The sequence below is a fragment of the Zalophus californianus genome, chromosome 13, assembly GCF_009762305.2.
Source record: "Zalophus californianus isolate mZalCal1 chromosome 13, mZalCal1.pri.v2, whole genome shotgun sequence".
In the NCBI taxonomy this organism is placed as follows: Eukaryota; Metazoa; Chordata; class Mammalia; order Carnivora; family Otariidae; genus Zalophus; species Zalophus californianus.
In genome coordinates, this window is record NC_045607.1 from 85,264,993 (window position 1) to 85,280,561 (window position 15,569).

The following is a 15,569-nucleotide window of genomic DNA, read 5'->3' on the forward strand; positions in this document are numbered from 1 at the left end:
CAGTGCAGGAGAGATGTGGGGAGTCCGCTCACTCCTCAGATGCCAGGCCAGCGGGTTTGGGTGTTTCCACATGCCATGGGAGGTGTTGGTTTAGGAAAGGAGATAGGCCTCTGGAAGCACAGTGGTCATCCGGGCTAAAGTGCAAGACAAAGGGAGGACTGAGCGGGACAGCCAGAGGCCAGCAGGTCGGGTACAAGGTAATGAGGACGGGATCCCATCTGGGCTGTGGAGGGATGGGGTCACGGCAAGGGAGAGGTAGAGCTCCGTGGGGTTCCCGTGAGCAGGACTTTGCCAGTGCTTGGCGGTGGGAGGGAGGTGATGGGAGAAATTTCCTAGGGTAATCCTGAGGCTTGGAGCCTGAGCAAGGTGACATGGGCGTGCTCAGGACCCAAGAGAAGAGGGTCGGGTTTACTCTGTGGGGAGCGATGGTGGGTTTAATTTGGAACACTATGAATTTACATTGCAGGGAGCTCATCCAGATGGAGATGTCCAGCAGATACTGAAAATACAGAAATAGTCCTCAGTGAGAAATCAGGGCAAGAGATACAAATTGTGAAGTAGCCATTGGCAAGGAGGTGGTATTTAAAGCTTGTGTGGCAAGAGGGGGCCACATCACGCAGTTTGGAGAAAGTCCATAGGGCAGAGGCTAGAGAAGAGAGGAAGGCAGGAAAAGCTGGGAGAGCCACAGCAGAAGGCGGAGGGAGAAGGGGCAAGGTCAAGTGTCTAGTGCCCCTGAGGGGAGTAGGAAAGACCGGAGCAGCCGTGGGCTGTGATGATCAGCACGTCATGGGTGACCTGGAGAAAACTTGCCTGGGAATAAGACAGCCACCAGTTTGCCAGGGGTAACCCAGCGAGTGGGCGGTGAGGCCAGCTCTTCAGTTAAATTTGTTGGTAATATAGTGCAGACAGGACAGTAAGTCAGCATCAAGGAGTGTGGGGAGAAATCGAGGGAAGGGATTAATAGAAAAAGATCAGGGGTGCTCTGGGTGGCACAGTTAAATGGCTGACTCTTGGTTTTGGCTCAGGTTGTGATCTCAGGGTCATGAGATTGAGGCCCATATCGGGCTCCACGTTCAGCAGGGAATCTGCTTGAGGTTCTCTCTCCCTCTCCCTCTCCCCCTCCCGCTCATGCTCTCTCTCTCAAATCTTAAAAAAAAAAAAAAAAAGACCAGGTACCCCTTAGGATGGCCATTATTCAAACAGAAAGTAGTGGTAGCAAGGATGCGGACAAATTGGAACCCCTGTGCATTGCTGGTGGGAATATCAGTATAGCTGCTGTGGAAACCCGTCTCGCAAGTCCTCAAAAACCTAAATACAGAATTACCCTATAATCCAGCAATCCCACTTCTGGGGATGTGCCTGAAAGAACTGCAAACAGGGATGTGAACAGAAACACCACCGAGCATACCAGCATTATTCACAATAGCCAGAGGTAGACACAACCCGCACATCCATTGATAAATGAATGGGTAAACAAAGTGTGGTGTCTACACACCGTGGGATATTACTCAGCCTTCAAAAGGGAGGAAATCCTGCCACACACTATGACATGAATGAACCTCGAGGGCATGATGTGCACTGAAATAAGCCAGTCGCAACAGGACAAATACAGCACGGCCCCACTGATGGGAGGGTCCTGGAGTTGTGCCATTCACAGAGACAGAGAGTAGAAGAAGGATGGTTCCCGGGGCCGAGGGAGGAAGGAGTGGACAGTCCCTGGGTGGAGTTTCCGTTTGGGAAGACGAAAAAGTTCTGGAGATGGCAGGTGCGTAACAGAGTGTCTAGACATAATACCCCCCAACTGCACACTTAAAAATGGTTAAAATGATAGGTTTTGTGTTGTGTGTGTTTCACCACAATAAAAAAAAAAAAAAAATCAAACCTGGAAGCTAAATCCTGAAAAGGAAACCATCCTGTTGACCAGAGGAGGGAAGAGTGAAGTAACAATTTGTCTCCTACTTTGGTAGATACCTGCCAGGGTTGGTTTCCTTCAGTTCAGAGCCGGGCCCAGCGGACCAGCAGCTGCCGTCCCTGTGCAGGAGCTTCTCACCCGGGGAGGCCGGCGGCGGTCATTCTGCAGAGCCCCCAAGCACAGGCTCCTTTGAACTTTGGCTTCAGACAGGATGCACTGAGGAGAAAAAGGAAACCATTTTCATGAGGAGAAAAAGGAAACCATTTTCTTTTTTTATTTTTAAGATTTTATTTAATAGAGCACGAGTTGGGGGGCAGAGGGAAAGGGAGACTCAGACTCCCTTGAACAGGGAGCCTGATGCGGGGCTCGATCCCCGGACCCTGGGATCATGACCTGAGCCGAAGGCAGACGCTTATCCGACTGAGCCACCCAGGCGCCCCAGGAAACCGTTTTCTTGAAGGCAAACTAAAATGCTTGTCCAAACATGAGCTCTTCTCTCTTGAAATGGTTAAAAAATATCCTAGGCGCCTGGAGGGGAGAAGGCGCCATCACATTCCCCGAATGCCTTCTATCACCCACAGGTTAACTGGATCCACGGAAAGGGTGGAAGTCCTTTCTTGGGAGCTAAATGAAAAGGTGGCACTTTACGTAAAAATGATTTCAGAAATACATATATTGAATTTCTTCTTTTTTTTTTAGCGTTTGTGGTCTTAGAAAACGTGTAAAAATTGTGTTTTTGAAAAATGTGCACTTTGTGCTATTATTTTGTTATTTCTCTTCACCCTTAATGTGAACCATTCCAAAATAGTGTATTCTTGCTCCTGTAACCTGAACTTACCTTGTCCGTCCACGAGTCCGTGTTGTATTTAGGCGGCAAAATAGCTTGTGTGGCTGTGAGTAGGCATGTATCCTCCTGTCCGGAAATGCCTGGAATTTTCTATCCTGATTGATTTCATCTGGTGTATGTTTTTTTAGATGTGTCCTGGCATCTGCTTCCTTATTCTGTACCAGAGGAAAATATTAATAATTACTAGTCTTAGATTTCCCGTAACGTTAGCTAGGAAGGAGAATGAGAAGTTGGCGTCGAATGATAGGCAGTACTGAGGAGTCCTGTATTTGCTTTTGAAAGAACACTGAGTCCCTGGGTAGTAAGGATGAAATAATTTACCTGACACCATCCTCTGCCCTGCTTCTAGCATGTCATTTGGGGCACAATATTTACTTTTGAATTACAAGCTGCAAATTTTATACGAGTTCTATTTGAGAAATGGCTCATGAACTTTCTCTTATAACCATTTCAGTGGCAGAGTGTCAGGATATCTCTAAATGAAAAACTTCTTTAAAACCATGTGGCTTAGGGGTGCCAGGTGGCTCAGTCCATTCAACCTCTGCCTTCAGCTCAGGTCATGATCTCAGGGTCCTGGGATTCAGTCCTGCATCAGACTCCCTGCTCCGTGGGGAGCCTGCTTCTCCCTCTGCCCCTCTCCGTGCTCATACACTCTCTCTTTCTCTCTCTCTCAAATGAATAAGTAAAATAAAATTTAAAAAAATTAAAAAAAATAACACCATGCAGCTAAAACTACATATCTTAAATGTTTTGTTAAAGAGCGTGTTTCATGGAGGATGATAGACTCCAAGGTGGAAGGCAGGTTGGTGGATTAGCCAGAAACCAAGCTCCTCCGGGGCGCTGGGTTCAAAGGCAGCATTCTGTGTCCTTGTGACCCACGCCCCTGGCAGTGGTGTCCAAAACCCGCATGCTTTTTCTCTGCCTTCACAGGATGCCCATCATATTACCCTTCAAGGCTGAAACATCTGTGACCCTTCCTCCTTCTCAGAGCTCAGAATACTGCGGGGCTCCTTGAAATCTTTCGCTTGTATCTGGACAGGGGTCATTTTTTTAGCATGGCACATGCCACACGCAGCCTTCTTCCTGGGTTTGATTCCTTCCGTTTTCTCAGGTCCCGGGATCAAATGGGAAATTGACTCCAGAGATGACTTTTGAGCATCCAGCTTGCCTGGTCTGCTTTAGTTTCTGAGATTCTGTCACGGGCGTATTTGAACTGCGTTTGCACCTGCATGTGTCACCACCCCATCGGGGCACAGCTCCGGGACCCGAGCCCTTGTTGGCATTGCAGAGTCCCTGACGAACGGGGTCCCATGTGCTCCCCAGGAGCCAGGCTCTACGGCCCCGGCCCAGGCTGAGGTCCCGGGGCCACTGCCTGTCCCGGCGTGTGTTTGGTGTGGCTTCTCTCTCTGCCTGTGTGCCCCGGCTTTGCTTGGAGTCTGTGCAGGACTGACAGAATCAAATAAAACCCGTGCACGCTCTAGTCCCTAAAACTAGCGTTACGCTTGAGACTCTCCTGCCAATGTGTGCGTGAGCCCTGTCCTGTGGTTATGGCACGTCCTGGGAAGACCAACTCCCATGGTCTTTCCCACACATTCATCCATTATTAAACACCCGCTGTGTGCACTGCACTGTGTGGTAGATGTCCTCAGCCTATTTTAGTTTACCAAATGTTTTGTCTTCCACCTTGTAGGCTGACTTCCTGTTTCTGGTGGAGGCTCTGGGGGCTCCCCTTGCTCAGCCCTGGCTCTGGCCTGTGGGCCCTGCCTCGGGAAACATCATGTGTAAACCTGGTGCTCAGGAAGGCACAAACTAACAGGCTCGGGTTTCAGCTTGGAACTCATTTTAACTGTCAGGCTTCGGATGTGTAAAGAAGGATGAATAAAGGGGCGCCTGGGTGGCTCAGTCAGTTAAGTATCTGCCTTCGGCTCAGGTCAGGATCTCAGGCTCCTGGGACGTCGAGCCCTGTGTGGGGCTCCCTGCTCAGCGGGGAGCCTGCTTCTCCCTCTCCCTCTGCTGCTTGCTCACTCTCTCTTGTTCTCTCAAATAAATAAATAAATAAAATTTTAAAAAAAGAAGGATGAGTAAAGTAAAAGTCCCCTTTCCTTGAACATCAGAATTGAACCTCATCTGAGAACATTCAGGGATGTTTGAACTGTGTTGTCACTAATTCTTTTTTCTTTTTCCCCTTTCTCAACCAGTGTTACTACACATCTTACTAACTTCTTGGTTCTGTGTAGACCGTGGGGTACATAGACTCACTTCACTTCTGCAGAAGTTTGCGGACTCATTGGGGGGGACTCATAATGACTGACAAGTGTGTAGAGTCATCAAGTTTGCAAACTATTTTGTCATATACCATCTCAATCCTCAGAGCAGCTTTGTGAGACACATAATTATTCTCCTCCTTTGACAATTAGAGAAACCGAGACTCCAGTGTTTATTGAGATGCCGGTCTGTTGCACAGCCTTTCAGCACGGACTCTCAGAGGCCGTTGAGGGCATCGGGGTTGAGGATCGAGGCCGGGAAGTGGTGCTGGGGCAGGGCTCAGACTGCCGCCGTGCTGCCGGGGCCAGGCCCCCGTGTGGGTCACCAAATGGTGAAGCGTTATGTGATTTCAGCGTGGGCTTTTCAGCTGCATTGGGCTTTACAGGGCCCCACCGGTTTGTGTAGAACCATCCATCCAAAGTGCTCTCCTCTGTCCCCATTTTATAGACAAGGACACTGAGGCGTGCAGAGAGTGTGGAGCTGACCAAAGCCTGCACACCTTACCCTGGCTCTGCCCTGTTGCCTTTGACTGAGGATTGGCTTCTGCTGCCCCAGCAGGCCTCCATTCTCAGGGCTCCAGGCACCCAGTTGCTGTAGACTGGGAACTGGGGAGACCCCTACTTCTGGAACATGGATGCCTCTGTCCACTACTTCCCAGAGTTCCTACCTTTTAGGACAAACTTAGGCTCAAACTTAAGAGATTCTTCCTGCTTCCAGATACTGCTGTCTGAAGGAACGGTTTGCTTGATCATTGGATGATAACACTATTTTTTGTATGGTTTATAAAGCATGTCCACAGATGTTCTGCTATTTGATTTTGATTTGACATCAGCCATCCTGTTATACCCCCCCCCAGAGATGAAAAAAGCAGAGCTTGTGTCACAAGGGACCTATTGTCTGAGTGACGATTAGGTTGATCGGGACACCCCGGCTGGGCTCTGGGCCCGGTGAAGTACACGTGTGTTCCTCATTCCCCACTCTCAGGAAGGCACATGTATGTGTGAGCAGACCTTGTACTAAATCCTCACTGACTTCCTGCACCTTCAGAAGCAAGAATCTTCCAACTTTAAGATACTGAGACGTAGACTGCAGACCAATGGAATAAGGAAACTAAAAATTACTGTTACTCGCTAATTATCACAGTGGCCTGTGGTTAGCCTCATGTCACGATGGGGAAACCAGGGCTCAGAATGCTTATGTTCAAAGTCTGCCTCGTGTCTGGTTCACTGAAGGGCAAAGTAGAGCAGAGTCAGCCAATGTGAGGATTCGTCTCGGGATCTTGTTACCTAAGAGAAGTGAAAGCCACACTATGTGCAGGTTTTTTTTTTTTTTTTTAAAGATTTATTTATTTATTTGAGAGAGAGAATGAGATAGAGAGAGAGAACATGAGAGAGGGGAGGGTCAGAGGGAGAAGCAGACTCCCCGACGAGCAGGGAGCCCGATGCGGGACTCGATCCCGGGACTCCAGGATCATGACCCGAGCCGAAGGCAGTGGCTTAACCGACTGAGCCACCCAGGCGCCCCCTATGTGCAGGTTTTAAGACGGAGTATGTTTTGGTGAAAACACAGTGAGGCAGTGTGAATGTTGTTTTTGTTTGTTTGTTTGTTTAGGATTTTATTTATTTATTTGACAGAGAGAGACACAGTGAGAGAGGGAACACAAGCAGGGGGAGTGGGAGAGGGAGAAGCAGACTCCCCGCGGAGCAGGGAGCCCGATGTGGGGCTCGATCCCAGGACCCTGGGATCATGACCTGAGCCGAAGGCAGATGCTTAACGACTGAGCCACCCAGGCGCCCCCAGTGTGAATGTTTGGATTGTGTGTATCACCAAATGCGGCCTCCCTGGGTGAGAGAAGTCCGTGGGGCCAGTGATGATGAGTTAACCCCTCCTGGGCACACTTGCTTCCTTCAGAGAGAGTTCAGGAATGAAGGAGTCAGAGAGAAACGTCTCTACGACTGATGGTGACAGTTTGGGGTCAGGGAGTCACCAGCAGTAGCCCCACCGCTGATGGGCGGGGGCTTTTGGGGAGGTGAGCAGTGAGGTCCTCAGGGATGCTGAGCAGCCGTCAGGATGGGGCTGGTGTCGGGGTGCTTTGCTTATTCATGGGCCTGCTTGGACGCCCCAGTCGGTTTTCTGACCCCCTCTAAGAAATAAGCAAGGAATGAGGGGCCCCAGGAGCTGCCATGCCTTAGTTCAGGAGTGTCTGTCATGCAGGGGGGATGGTGGGGGTCGAGGAGGGCGTCTGGCCCGAGATGGTGCTGCCCGGGGGCCCAGGTTGGCGGGGGCGGGGGCGGGGGGGGGGGTAGGGCTGAATGCTGTCCCTTCTTGCTTTTCCTTTGTTGTGCACTACGTTAAAACGATGGAGAAAGGGTTCTTTGTGTTGGACTCTGTAGGTGGGTAGGGGAGTGGGTTTGGTGTGTTGTCTCTAGTTGCTGGAGCAGTACGAGAGCGGGCGGCTCTGCAGCCACAGCCAGGCCAGGCTGGGAGCCCAGGCCGCCCCCCCTCCCAGGCCGGAGGTCTCTGCAGGTGCTTCTGCAGGCTGCCTGATAGGCTTCTGCTGATTTGCAGAACGAAAGAGTCGTTCTGGTGTTATTTTTGTGAGTTGTGTATCCACGTCCTACACGATAAGGTACTGTTAATAGTGCATAAATAGGTACTCTCTCTTACACGTTCACTTCGTTTTTAGCATTGGCCGTCCCGTGCCTGCACGTCGTGCTGTTGTTGGGGGTGGGGAGGGGGACTGCTGTGTGCCCGCTTCCCACCACAGGGGCCCCATTTCCCGGGGCTCGGCCACTCCCCCCACAACACGCAGAGCACAGAGCTGCCCCTCTCAAAACGGATGTTAGATTTTAGGGCTGCTCCTGAAGATGTGTTTGCAGGAAGGGCGTCATCCTCAACAGCCCTCTCTTTGTCACTGCCCTTTCATTACATGTATGTGGGGGGAAAAAACACATTTAATTGTTTCAAAGATTATATATATATTTTTAAGCAAATATATAGTAAATGGGGGGAGATTAATAAAGGGCTATTTTTCTCAGCTTGTGGTTTCTAATTACATCAGTTACAGCTTAGCCCTGCCCTTAACTAGAGTGCAGGCATGAACTGGAAAAGAATGAGCTAATCCGTGATAGATCGGGTTGAATAAAGATCTCCATTCATATCTTTACCTTTTATCCCTTGTTCCGAGTGCCAAGAATTAATGCTGTTTGAAAGTACAAACTGAACCTGCCAAGCTTCGGACGGCTCCGATAATCCTAATTATTTTAGATGTGAGTGAGAAGGGCAGCAGTACCACTCTGGAAAAGAGTCCCATTGTGAAACATTAAATATCTGCTAAGTGCTGTTGCTTGGACGTGATTTTATTTCCAAACACGACGGTTATCACGGAGCGGAAGAGTTTGTTGTTTGAGAAATTTTCATTAGCTTTTCATCAGACTCTGAGGCCTGCGAACTCAGGAAACCAGAGGCCAGCACTTTTGTTTTCTTCCTGTCCACTTTGAGGTGTGGAGCTGCTAATAATTGAGGAATGCCACTTATATTGTGGGCGTTTAACAGCATTTAACATAGAGAGGAAGAAAGTTTTTCTCAAGCATGAATATCCTGTTTTCTCACATCCCTGGACGAGAATTATTCGTTCCAGCCCACTGACTTCCAACAGATCATTCAAGTTAAAAGTCAGGGGTCTTTGCAATGTTGAAAGATTTAGCAGTTAGAGTGGTTTTTGTTTGTTTTTTAGTGAGGTGGGGTTTTTGGGGGGGTGTGCAGCAAGATGGTTGGTTAGATAGTATCACTAGAATCATCTTTAAAAATTTGTTTTCCCAGCACTGGTAAGAGTGATTATGTGTAAAGTTTTTTTGTTTGTTTTTAAATAATAGTAAAAGAAAGCCCCTTTAGCTTCTGTAGACAAATAGGCTACTTGAGAGAAAACAGATACTTGGGCTTGCTGGTTCAATGGAGAGTGAGGCCTGGAGGAGCTTTGCCCACCTTTCATTGGAACACACAAAAAAATCAGATGGACAAGTTTTTCTGTTCTTACTTTTTAGTCTCTACTTCGGTCTCCAGAAGTCATTTCTTCCATTTCCAAAAATGCTGGGAGCCTGTCCATGACCGAGGGGTAGCAGAATCTGGAATTGTTTATTGCCTGTGAATGCTTGCTGTGCCCCCCCCGCCCCCCCGCAAGCCCAGCTGCCCCCATCCCCACCCCCAGCACCAGAGCAAAGCATTAACATCTTCAGTGATGCAAATAGTCGTGTGTTGAGCATCTCTGGGCCAATTATTCTCTCTTTCTTTGGGCTTATTCCCCAGAGTGGAATTACCAGGTCAGAGGGTATGAACAGTTTTACCGCTCTTATTACATGTCACTGGATTGCTGTCTAGAAGGACTGAACCAATTTCTAGTGCTACCAACAGTGTACCTTTTCTTACAGTCCTACAGACGCAAGACATTAGCAGTTTCACAAAATAATTAAGAGGAACCTTTTGAGTTGAAATTAGCCTTGTGTCAGGCTCGTTAGAATCAACTTGAAAGCCAGAAAGGATAATTCTGACTTTTGAATTTTTAATTGGTATAAAATGATTTACAGTGATCAATGATTACTCTTCCCCCCAACAAAATTTAATGAAGCTGCATTAAAATGGAGAGGGTCCCTTTGAGGGTGGTAGTAAAATAGGTTTTGGACATTAGTCTCCAGGAAGACACTGAGGAAATCTTTACTGTAACTACTATTAGGAGGGGCCACACAAAGGCCAACAAACACTATCCCTAACTTCAGCAGCCCCCTTTGCGAAGACAACGCTAAGCCTTGAACAAAAGTAAAAACAGCGTAGATTTAAATTGAGTGTAGAGACACTGAAAACTACTGGCATTTTTCAAAACGGGCTGAGTTCATTTATTTGCATCTTCTCTGGAGTGCGGTCATGTGTGAAGGATGCGTGGAGCATCTCCCCCCCACCCCCCCCCCCGTCGGTGCAGGTGACACTGTGTGTGTCTCTGGAGTTGGAGTCACAGGAATACTTCCCAAGAAAACACCCACAAGGCAACTGAGGGCAAAAGGGGGCTATCCCCCATTTCTTCCTTTTGCAGAATTCCTGCTCCTCCCCCTTTGGGTCACAGATCAGTTAACTGGGGGTGGGAGGGGGTGTAACTAGGTCGGCTGCTAACTGAAGGCAGGAGGCAGGCTGGGGGCTCAGGACATGTCGGGGAGCACTGACTCACTCCTTCCTAGCTGCTGCGTTAGTCTGACAAGGGTCAGGTGTTTTGCCTCCTTAAACTCAGAGACTAGGAAGGTTCCATGGCCAGTGACTAAACGTGGCGCCCAAGGGTGGGGCAGCGCAGGGAGAGTGAAACCGCGGGGGTGGGGCTGGTCGGTGCCACACTGCCCTTCGGCTTCCACAGTGTCCCCTGTGTCACCCGGTGAGAACAATTTTTCCAGTGAATGGTTGGAGCACTACACACTTCTTTAAGGTATGTGGCATACAGGAAGTAGGCAGTAAATGCTCCCTCCTGTCCCCATGGCTCCTGACAGAGGACCTGCTCTCACTGGTTCGAGGTTGGGTTGGGGGGGGAGCAGATCAGCTCATGGACTCTGCAGCTGGCTCTTAGTTGGCTAGAGTACCAAGATGTCAGAGCAGAGTCGGCTGCCTTTGGAAAACATTTCTTTGTATATACAACATCTTGGGCATGCAGCCCCATTCATAAATCATCTTGGATTTGCAGGGAATTTTGCATCCATAGGACAATTCGAATTTAGCCTTTTATGAACTGCAATAAGATGAAGGCTTCAGATTTCATAGGTTCCCAGGTTTTTTTTTTTTTTTTGGTTGCCATTATGTACGCATGTGTACGTTTTTTTTTTAAGATTTTATTCATTTATTTGAGAGAATGAGATAGAGCGTGAGACAGGGGAGGGTCAGAGGGAGAAGCAGACTCCCCGCCGAGCAGGGAGCCCGATGCAGGACTCGATCCCGGGACTCCAGGGTCATGACCTGAGCCGAAGGCAGTCGCCCAACCAACGGAGCCACCCAGGCGCCCCTGTGTACTCTTTTTGGTGTCTGTAACGTACATTTAACAGCGTTCTACTTAAAAAATAAAAATAAAGCTTATACACTTTTACCCTGGCTTTTTAGTTAAGTTACTAAACAAATACTATCAATATCAAAGGTAATTGCTGGTCAGGAAATTGCCTAAATTGTTTCTCAGATTTACTAAGCTTTCAGATCATGCCTTTCCTTACTGGAGGTATTAGAGGTAGCCATACAAAACTCTCCGTCCTTCTGTCTGTCCGTCTGTATGTCACGTGAGAAGAAAGGGGCTTTCTGAAATAATTTGGTCCAGTGGCGTGGTTCAAGGTCTGCCTCTTAGGTCCCAGCTCTGTTCTTTTAGTTCTCTGTGGTTCCACTAGCTGCAGCAAACCTTTTCCAAACCCATAACAAGTGCAAATAGTGTTCTCTTGTAAAAAGGTCTCTTTTCAGCATGGTAATATACCTTATTAAATCCGAAACATAATAAGTATTGATGGCAAACACATCAGGACCCGGTACAGCTCCTACTATGATTTAGTTCTCTACAAATGACTTCAGCACTCAGCTCCCGGTGCATTTGGCTAATTACATCATAGATGTCCCTATTGATGAACACAAGCTGAATTAACACAGGGCACTAATGTACCCTTTCACCATTATTGTTGTACAAGAAGCCGTGGCGGATGCTGGCAGTTAGTTACACAAACATTAGTATTAACGATTGGCCGTTTGGAATTGGTGACAAACTACTGCCCGGCAGAATCCTGAGGCTGAAACCAATCAGGAAGTTAATGAGGAGAGAAATTACCACTGCAGCTTCCCCTTAATTACATTCACACTAGGCAGGAAGGGAGTTCTGGGGGTGGATCTGAACTCAGCTAAGGTTAAGAAGGTCAGAGACCCTTTTGCTTAAATTTTGTATCTACTGTGGCTTCTAAGGTTGCAAAAATTGTTCAGCACATTAGCATCCTTCATATTTAAAGTCAGGTCCTAGTAGAGTTTTATGTTCACGGATTTACTTTTAAAATCTTTACCTGACTTCTATTTTAGTGAAAGTATTCCTTCAACTTTTTGTGTTTTTAAAAACTTTTTAGTTTTCAAAAGTTATGTAAACAGCAAGTGTTTGGTCCTGTAAAAGTCCAAGAGAAATAACAGGAATATTAGTAAGCTGTCACCTTTGCTGGTTGTATTTTGAAAAACTTAGGGTTACCTGTCAAATGGTAGAAACACATGGGTGGAGTCTTGGGGTAATTCGTCAGATGGATCATTTGACAAGACAAGTTCTATTAGCATCCTTTACATAAAGGGGAGGGGGTTCAGTGAAGGGTGGAAATAGTTTCCCCAGAGGGGGGAGGGGTAGCAGACTGGGTTTTTTTTTTTTCTTTATGTACATAAATCCAGAACTCTGCTACCTAACTTTCCCCTTCAACTCAGATAACTGAATAGATATTGTGCAGAAATACTGTTTTTTTTTTAATTCTAAAGAAACACTGGGGTTTTTAATGAGTGTCTAGAACAATACTTTCAACTCAGAATAGAAATGCAGAGTGTGCCTCTATCTTTGTTGGAACCTAATTGAATACTGAATGCAGAAAGACTAGCCACTTTTAACATACGCTTTTCCCTTCCTGTCTCTCCCCACGTCCCAGTATTCTCGCCGCCCAGCAGTCAAGATTCTGGCTTGGTTTCCCTCTCCAGCAGCTCTCCTATTAGTAACGAGAGCACAAAGGGAGTGCTCGAATGTGAGTCTGCCTCCGAGCCCAGCAGCTTCACCGTCCCTCCCGTCATCGAAGAGGATGAGTAAATGATGCCCGGTGCCTTTGGCCGTTTGCTTCACTTGGAATAGCAGGCTTATTCCATTTAGACACGGGGTTTGTTGTTAACATTTTGCCTTGACTCATGTCGACTTAACTGTTGAGAGCGTGTTTGGTTTATACTCCTTAGAGCCTAGCCTCTGGGCTAAAATGCATTTGGAATAGTTTAGGGTCCGTGACTACCATCTGCAAGACTTAAGTGCTTTGCTCACGGGAGTCAAATAGTACTGTTTCCCCCTCCCTTTTTTTATGATACTGGTTTACACGTAGTTTTCAAGAAATTACAGTAATTCACTAAAGTCAAGCAGTACATTTGCATCTAAATGTGTCATAATTAGATACTACTTCTGGTTTTAAAATGAAATCTTAGGTGCTTCAGACGTTTCTATTTTAGTATTTTAATAATACTGCAAAAATATAAATTTAGCCAAATACCTGACCAGTGAGAAGAAGAGAGCAGACAAACTTAGTAATTGTTTTAGAAATCTGCAAGAAGGTCAGAGTGATTGGAAATACTGTGTGTTTGTGTTGCTGTTGGAAAAGCCAGGCCCTCCTCCATTCCCCCCAACTCGAAAACATGATTGAAATACAGTCAGAAAAAGAAATTAAAGCCCTAAAGAGCCAATACATTTTCTGTGTAAAGGGTGTAATTTCAAAACAACGCAATTTAAAGTAACCTCAGCAATGCAGAATTCCTGGGTTTGTTTCTAGAATAATAGGAGAGTTTATCCTACACATTCTTTCTACTACAGGGGGAAAAAAATGGATGCAGTCTAGACTATTTTGTAACCTTAGGTTGTAATCTGATTTGAAAATAAGTACATCTTTAAAAGTTACTACAGATTTCTGAGTTCATTATTTTGTTAAAAATTGCTTGTGGAGTACTTCCTTATGTAACAGAAGCCATCCTGAAATGAAACTAGTCGGAAAAAAATTCATTGTTCTGTGTAGTTGCAGCTGTACCTGAAATAAAAATGTTATTGATGACTGAATTTCCTTGTGTGTATATTTGGTGAGCGGGTATTAAACAGGAAAAAAGAAATTACTTGTATTTTCTTCGCTCTGTGCTTTGAAAACATCTATTTGATTTCACCCCCATCTGTTGTAATCAATAACCTGACCATCTTGTTTTTTATTAAATGCACTTACTCTTAATTTCATCCACCAGTGGTTTTAGAGAGAATAATGTGGAGTTACCTATATAGGTTTGACATTATAAATCACTTCTTGGGGCTGAATTGTATAGTGGTATCGATTGATCCTGATATATCACAGAAATTTACTGTCACTTCTGTTTTCAATTAAAGATACAATCAGTCAGATAATGACTTAATTGGATTTTACAGAAGATTGAGTTTTATTGCCCAGTGCTTTACGAGTTTAGTTAAGGAAGATCATTTTATCACACTTGTCAGGCCGCTCTTACTGCGGCCGGGTGCCCTTCGGGGCGGCTTGTAGCTATTGTGAGGCATCGCCTGGAGGCTGCGGGGCGCACCAGGAAGGGACCTGGGGGCGCAGGCGGCCACCTCCAAGGCGCTCATGGTGGCTTTTCAAAAGATGAAGATACCTCTTGCACTTGCTGCCCCACGGCCCAGGCCCCCTACATTTTTTGAATAATGTTGGCTTCTGAGGATCCAGGACTCTTCCAGTTCCCGCCATTCTAGAGAAGACCCCCAACACGATTTTTGCGGGGTGGTTTTGTTGGAGAATCTGGACACGCCCCCCTCAGTGGCCGAGGGGGGTGCCCCTTAAGTGCCCTTGTGTTTCTGAAAAGTCAGCGGAGCCCGGGTAAACATAACAGCGCGCTGTCAAAGACTTGGCCGAGATCCTTCTGGGCCCCTGCTGCCCAACCCCCCCCCCCCCTCCCCGCAACTCAGGGCCGGGCTCCGGTTTCACAAGCCGTGGGCTTCCAGCCTCCTTCTGCAGCCTGAGTTCGACTCCCAGCTGCCAGAGCCCCGGGATCAGGTCCGGTGGGCAGCTCCTGTCCTTTGGAGAGCCCCCTCCGGCCTCCTGCAACCTGCCGCGCCCAATGCCGAGTTTGGTTTTGAACCCCGCCGCCCCGCTCCCCCCGAGGCGGGCCACTCCCGGCGCGAAAGCCCGGCCCCAGGTCCACTACTCCCCGGGTGTTTATTTCTCACTGCTAGGGAGGGAGCCAGGGCCTGGCCCAGCCGAGCAAGTGCTCGGCTTTAGGAACTTAGCAAATTCTGAACACAAGGTAGAGCAAAGACAGGAAGGCTTGGTTGCTGGGTTTTAACCCTATTTGAATCACTTAAGCTTTGCCCTCCTACGGAGACCTGTAACCGCAAGGCCGCTTCCTCCTGCGGGTGATGTTCATGGAGTGTGCGGTGTACGAGTGTGCCCAACACGTGTGTGCAAAGTGTGGGCGTGTCGAGCATCCCCTGCGCGTCTGGCGGTGGCCTGGGACAGCCCTGAGCCCTTACAGGCGTTTCTGCTGCTCCATCGCGGGGAAACCGAGGCAGGCTCGCCAAGCCTTCCCCTCCTGGGCGCTGGGCAAGCTACCGTCACGGGACGTGGGGCAGCGGGCAAATGAAACGCGTGCCTTACCTCAAGGCCGCCTCGGGCTCCTGCAGGGAATTCGGGCGAAGGCGACCGTTCCCCCACTACCTGCGGACGCTGTTCCGGCCCGGCGCCCCACTCGGGTGCCCCCTGCACTCATCCTAATGAGCTGTGGCCCCCACGCTGCGGGACT

The 15,569-nt window shown here is 47.9% G+C and overlaps 1 protein-coding gene across 2 annotated transcripts in view; it reads left to right on the forward strand.

The window, feature by feature from the left end:
- The window catches only part of DMRT1 (doublesex and mab-3 related transcription factor 1), a 106,231-nt gene extending 92,387 nt beyond the window's left edge, over window positions 1-13,844 (forward strand). For both annotated transcript variants that reach the window (XM_027614423.2, XM_027614424.2), the window contains exon 5: window positions 12,695-13,844. In XM_027614423.2, the coding sequence (XP_027470224.1) occupies window positions 12,695-12,849 (155 nt within the window). In that variant the 3' untranslated portion in view covers window positions 12,850-13,844. The remainder of the gene's footprint in view (window positions 1-12,694) is intronic.
- The last annotated feature ends 1,725 nt before the right edge of the window (window positions 13,845-15,569 follow it).